This window comes from Dysidea avara, chromosome 10 (assembly GCF_963678975.1).
Source record: "Dysidea avara chromosome 10, odDysAvar1.4, whole genome shotgun sequence".
Taxonomy (NCBI): domain Eukaryota; kingdom Metazoa; phylum Porifera; class Demospongiae; order Dictyoceratida; family Dysideidae; genus Dysidea; species Dysidea avara.
In genome coordinates, this window is record NC_089281.1 from 40034 (window position 1) to 45908 (window position 5875).

At 37.7% G+C, this 5875-nt stretch overlaps 1 protein-coding gene across 1 annotated transcript; it reads left to right on the forward strand.

Moving 5' to 3' along the window:
• The first annotated feature begins 146 nt into the window (after positions 1-146).
• LOC136268738 (uncharacterized) lies at positions 147-1886 on the forward strand. The gene is made up of 6 exons (XM_066064196.1): positions 147-643; positions 692-963; positions 1015-1065; positions 1118-1186; positions 1238-1330; positions 1410-1886. Exons 1-6 carry the CDS (start codon positions 166-168, stop codon positions 1884-1886), a joined length of 1440 nt encoding a protein of 479 aa, XP_065920268.1. The 5' UTR covers positions 147-165.
• The last annotated feature ends 3989 nt before the right edge of the window (positions 1887-5875 follow it).

Consider the following 5875-nt stretch of genomic DNA (forward strand, 5'->3'; position numbering starts at 1 on the left):
GCCGCGGCACGCGTCACGCCGCGGCACGCGTCACTATAGCTAGCTTTCTATTCCCCTATTATAGTAAAGCACAGAATTGAATACGAATGTAACGTACGAGATAAGATAGTCCTAAAAAAAGATTAGCTACTGTAGTACTAACTCAGTATATAAGATTGCGACTCGATGGAAAGGAACCCTTTCGAGTCTAACATACATTGTCATGACTTGATCGATTATGCTGATGATCAGAGCTCTACCAATGTTTACTGTACAACTGATCATTCCCTTACCAGTGTTGAGCAATCCCTTACCAATGTTGCGGAGAGTCCAACTACTACTGCTAATGTAATAATTGCTGTTCAATCTCTTACCAATGTTGAGAGTCCAACTAGTACTGCTACTAATGCTCAGAATCCAATAACTGCTGTCCATGATCAATCCCTTACCACCGATACACAGAGTCCTATGGCTTTTCAATCTCTTATCAGTGTTGATAGCCTTGCTACCAATGTTCACATTCCTATGGCTGTTGAGAGCCCTACTACAGTTAATAATAATGTACAGAGTCCAATGGCTGTTCAAACCCCTGCCAATGTTGAGAGCCCTACTGTTACCAATGTTCAGAGTCCTACAAGTGTTGCAGCCTGTTGCACACATAAGAGTAAGATGTGTTAGCCTAACATTACACATTAGCATAATATGTATGTAGCTATTTTAGGCACATCAATTATTCATTGCAAGATTACAGCACCTTGTGATATTCTACATGGAGACAAAATAGTGCTAGAGTGCAATCCAGTACTTATGCAATGTACAATGAAGTTACAAGCCAATCAGAGGTTGTCAATGGTTAAAACACTAGATTGCCCTGTGAAGAATTGCCTTTCATCCAACTTGAAAAAACTTTCCAACCACTTGATTCAAGTACACCACATTAAAAGTAAAGCAAAACGAAAAAAACTGCAGCAGAAAGCGAAAAGAGTAAGCTCCAAACCCAATCCATGTGAGTAGCTACATATTATTTTCTTATAGAAAAGAAGAAACTTGGAATTATGCAGTGACAAACACCAATGTGCAACCGTTGTTAGTAAAAATATGCCAGCATAATTGTATACATATTCATACTTTATTACAGGTGCCTCAACTGCAATTGGCAAATGATATCAGCATTCACAACACTACAATTGACAGAAGAAGTGATATGGTAAATGTATATAATATATATTCAGTGTATGTATCAATGTAATTCCTCAAGAATGCAGCTGTTGAATCATCACCTGAAATACCTTACCGCAAACCAGTTTGCCATGCACGTATCCTTGATTCTGGAAGTGAATCTGACTGTTGTGTAAGTACTCATCACTGCATCATGTATTATTGCACAACAGATTTACACACCTTTGACATGGTATATTATCATCTTGTAGGGTAATGGAGGAGAAATACAGACGTCATCGCCATCTGTCTTCGATATAGATGGATTCATCGATTACCTACAGAGCTTATCTGGTGGCAATAAATCTTATGATGCAGCAAAAGCAATTGCAGCAGATATTTCATCATTTTTTGAACAAACAAGCCACTCATCAACCAACACATATTATGATATTCTGCTTGATTCCAGCAATCTTTACAACTACATTAACCATTTGCAAAACAACAAACAATTTACAGCAAGCACTGTTTCTGAGAAGCTAAGAAGACTGCGTCAAGCTATTGAGTACACCGAGGCTAGGGAAAACAACCTTAAAGTTAACCAAGAATTGTTTAGTAGGTGTCAACTGATTTCAAACCTTTTGGTTAAGTGGGGTAAATCCCTACACAAGGACATAGCAAAACAGAGGAGAAAACAAAATGTAATTTCACAAGAAGGGTTAGGAAAAGAAAATGTAATTTCACCCTAAGTGTAATTTCATACACTTAGGGTGTTCAATCACTGAAGAAAACAAAATGTAATTTCACCCTAAGTGTAATTTCATACACTTAGGGTGTTCAATCACTGAATGAACACCCTAAGTGTATGTATCAATGTAATTCCTCAAGAATGCAGCTGTTGAATCATCACCTGAAATACCTTACCGCAAACCAGTTTGCCATGCACGTATCCTTGATTCTGGAAGTGAATCTGACTGTTGTGTAAGTACTCATCACTGCATCATGTATTATTGCACAACAGATTTACACACCTTTGACATGGTATATTATCATCTTGTAGGGTAATGGAGGAGAAATACAGACGTCATCGCCATCTGTCTTCGATATAGATGGATTCATCGATTACCTACAGAGCTTATCTGGTGGCAATTAATCTTATGATGCAGCAAAAGCAATTGCAGCAGATATTTCATCATTTTTTGAACAAACAAGCCACTCATCAACCAACACATATTATGATATTCTGCTTGATTCCAGCAATCTTTACAACTACATTAACCATTTGCAAAACAACAAACAATTTACAGCAAGCACTGTTTCTGAGAAGCTAAGAAGACTGCGTCAAGCTATTGAGTACACCGAGGCTAGGGAAAACAACCTTAAAGTTAACCAAGAATTGTTTAGTAGGTGTCAACTGATTTCAAACCTTTTGGTTAAGTGGGGTAAATCCCTACACAAGGACATAGCAAAACAGAGGAGAAAACAAAATGTAATTTCACAACAGCAAGTAAGAGTTGCTCACAATCCAAATGAATTCCTGGAGAGCCCTACAATCAATGTCAGTGTAAGAGAAATTTTAGCCAAAGCTGAATCCTCAGAAATCACCAGTTTCGAGCATCTTACAGTAATAACCTTCCTGGCAGCAAATGTGATTTTCTCTAATGCACAACGTCCAGGTGTTGTTCAGTATATGACAGTTGAGGAGTTTGAACAGAGAATAGAAACAGGAAATAAGCAGATTTTAATAGCAGTTATGGAACACAAAACAGCCGTGCTGGGACCAGCACATATTGTCATTAGTAGTGAAGTAGAAAAACTGATGATCGGGTACCTAAACAATGTGAGAGTGCGGGTGCATGCTTCACAACACAGTACAAGATTTTTTCTAACCTACACCGGAAATGAATTCTGCAAAATCAGCGAGAAGATAGCTCATGTAGCTAAACAATTCAATGTTAAAACACCAACTGCTTGCTTGCATCGTAAAGTTATATCAACAGTTGGATATGAGGAGCTCAATCCAAAGGATTATCAATCACTGAATGAACACATGTCTCACTCACCACATATGGCATACAAATACTATCAGTTTCCAGAAATGGCAACAAAAGCAGCCACAATGCATGATCATATAGTAAAACTGACAAAAAAGCAATACTTTACTAAAGAAGAGGATGACTTACTACTGGCAGAGTGGCCGCTAACAGTTTCCAACACTCCATCATTGGCAGTATGCAGAGAAATAATATCAAGACATAATATCAAGAAATCTGACAAACAGCTACAAGATCATTGGAGAAGTTTAAAAAAGTGTTGTCAGGATGTACAGATGGAGTAACTGTATTGGAATACCAGTATTATATACCAAAACATGATAATAACATACTAAATTATCTGATTTAATTGATTTGTATAAAGGAGTTATCTACTGTGACCAGATCTGCAAAAATTAAGAAGTCTTATAGCCTTTCTAATATTCCATGTTTAACGAGTCATCACTCATCATGTGTTTAACGTATTGTCTTACAATTACACTCAGAAATAGTGCTACATTGAGAGTGTAAGGTGACCAAAGTTTAGGCTGGTACCATGCTCACAATTCAAGTTATAGATTGCGAATTACATGCAATTGGGAAGGCTTTAAGACCCCTTTTGCAGATCCGGTCACAAAATTCTATGAGCTTGGAGGACCATAACTTAGTGTTCAAAAAATATGATGATGTTCACAGCATATATTAAACTATGTTGGTGCTAAGCACTGCCAAAATTTCCATTCAATTCTATTATCCAAGTTAAAACTATAAATTGTAAAAATTGGTAAATGGAACATGCATGCTTTTTGCAAATCTGGTCATGTATACTATTCTTTGCTTATATATAAGTACTATTATACCATGAGTATACATGCCTTTTGCAAAATTTATCTACAATAATTATATAAGGCTTATATGCAAGTGCAAACTATACAAATACAGGCATAGTTGCATACATTATTGAGAGGTAAACACAAGGGATTTTCAGGGTAAAGACACCAGGTTGAAACCCTAACCCTAACCCTAACCCACGCCATGACGTCAGACGCTACCTAACACGTCGGCCCGAGTATCTCATACCGGGCTACCAATTCTTCACCATAAAGTAGTACAACACTACTCTGGCAATACTAAATCCGCGTCTAAGGTTGCCTGATGAGTTTCCGGCGTAGAGCTGAAACAAAACCGGTCGTGACCAGTACGATGGATATTTATAATGGGAAATTCTCAACCCATTCGGTCTCCGTGTAGCTATTACACGACGAATTAAACTTGCCAGTCAAATAATACAACTACACATATGGCCATACAGCTATAAACCAAATAGTGAAGATTGTGTGAGTGGCACTCCCACTTGGTGAGACTATAATAGCCACCAGCACACAGTTACATACCATAACCCAGGATAGGTACATAGTTGCCTATACCCACTGTGAGCTACAATTACAATACCACAATCTGAGGTGTGTATATATATATATATATATATATGTATATGTATATATATCAAAACAACATTGAGCTACTAAAGAAATACAATCTTTGTTACTATACAGCTACCAAGCTCATGCTTTGGTCAACAACTGACTAATGCATCTGTGCAATATGGTTCCTTTGCCACTTCAGCTGAGCACAACTGAATGTCTCCACTGTTTGGAGCCTATGGGACGAGCCCTTATTTTACTGTATTATAACCCTAACCCTAAGAGAAGCCCATTGAAGAGCACACTCAATCACAGATCCCAGAAGAACACCCCCCAGAAGTTAAGATGCCACAAGAACAGCCCCAAGAAGAACAACCCTCAGAGAGACAGATTGACAGAAGCAAAAGAGATAGATCAACTTCAGTAGAATGTATAGAAGATGAAGTAAGTAAGAAGGCCAAACAAGCAACCAGGACAGATGATAGCCACACCCCTAACAATAACCCTAAGGCGGCCACCACCACTCAAGATAACCCTAACCCTCACCAGATGGACATTAATTATAACTTGATCTACACATAATAGTTTGCATGATGTAAGTGACTGACTGATTGATTGATTGTGAAAAGTTTGTATGTACTGTATGTATGTATGTGTGTATGCATGTATGTATGTGTATGTGTATGCATATAAAAATAATATGTATGTAGAAAACTTTGAAAGGCCATAACTTGGTCATCTTTGATCCAATGACTCGAAACTATGTATCAAATGACTCAACTCGATGAACTGAATCAGATGATGTGTAGAAATATGGGTGTCAATGGTTGAGGACATATGGAACCCCCTTGTAACCCTATTCTAATTAATGTCCACCATGGGGTTACGTAACAATGTCTAATTAATATTCGAAATCACCAGATAGACATTAATTATAAATTTACACATAATACTTTGCATGATGTAACTAACTGACCGACTGTGATGTGCAAAGTTTGTATGTAATGTATGTATGTATGCTACCATGTATGTAGAAAACTTTGAAAGGCCATAACTTGGTCATCTTTGATCCAATGACTCGAAACTACGTATCAAACGACTCAGCTCGATGAGCCGAATCAGATGATGTGTAGAAAAGTGGGTGTCAATTGTTGAGGACGTATGGAACCCCTTGTAAGCTTGTGGCACTTATGACCTCCTGATTATAGTAAGTGCCTGTAACTTGTTTTCCTTTTAACTATTGTGCTTCTATGTGTTTCATGCACAAGCAATCACTAAATA

Coding starts and splice junctions, on each gene's coding strand:
- LOC136268738 (XM_066064196.1), top strand. CDS start 166: ATGGAAAGGAACCCTTTCGAGTCTAACATACATTGTCATGACTTGATC. Junction 644..691: donor AGCCTGTTGCACACATAAGA/GTAAGATGTGTT, acceptor ATATGTATGTAG/CTATTTTAGGCACATCAATT. Junction 964..1,014: donor TGCAGCAGAAAGCGAAAAGA/GTAAGCTCCAAA, acceptor ATTTTCTTATAG/AAAAGAAGAAACTTGGAATT.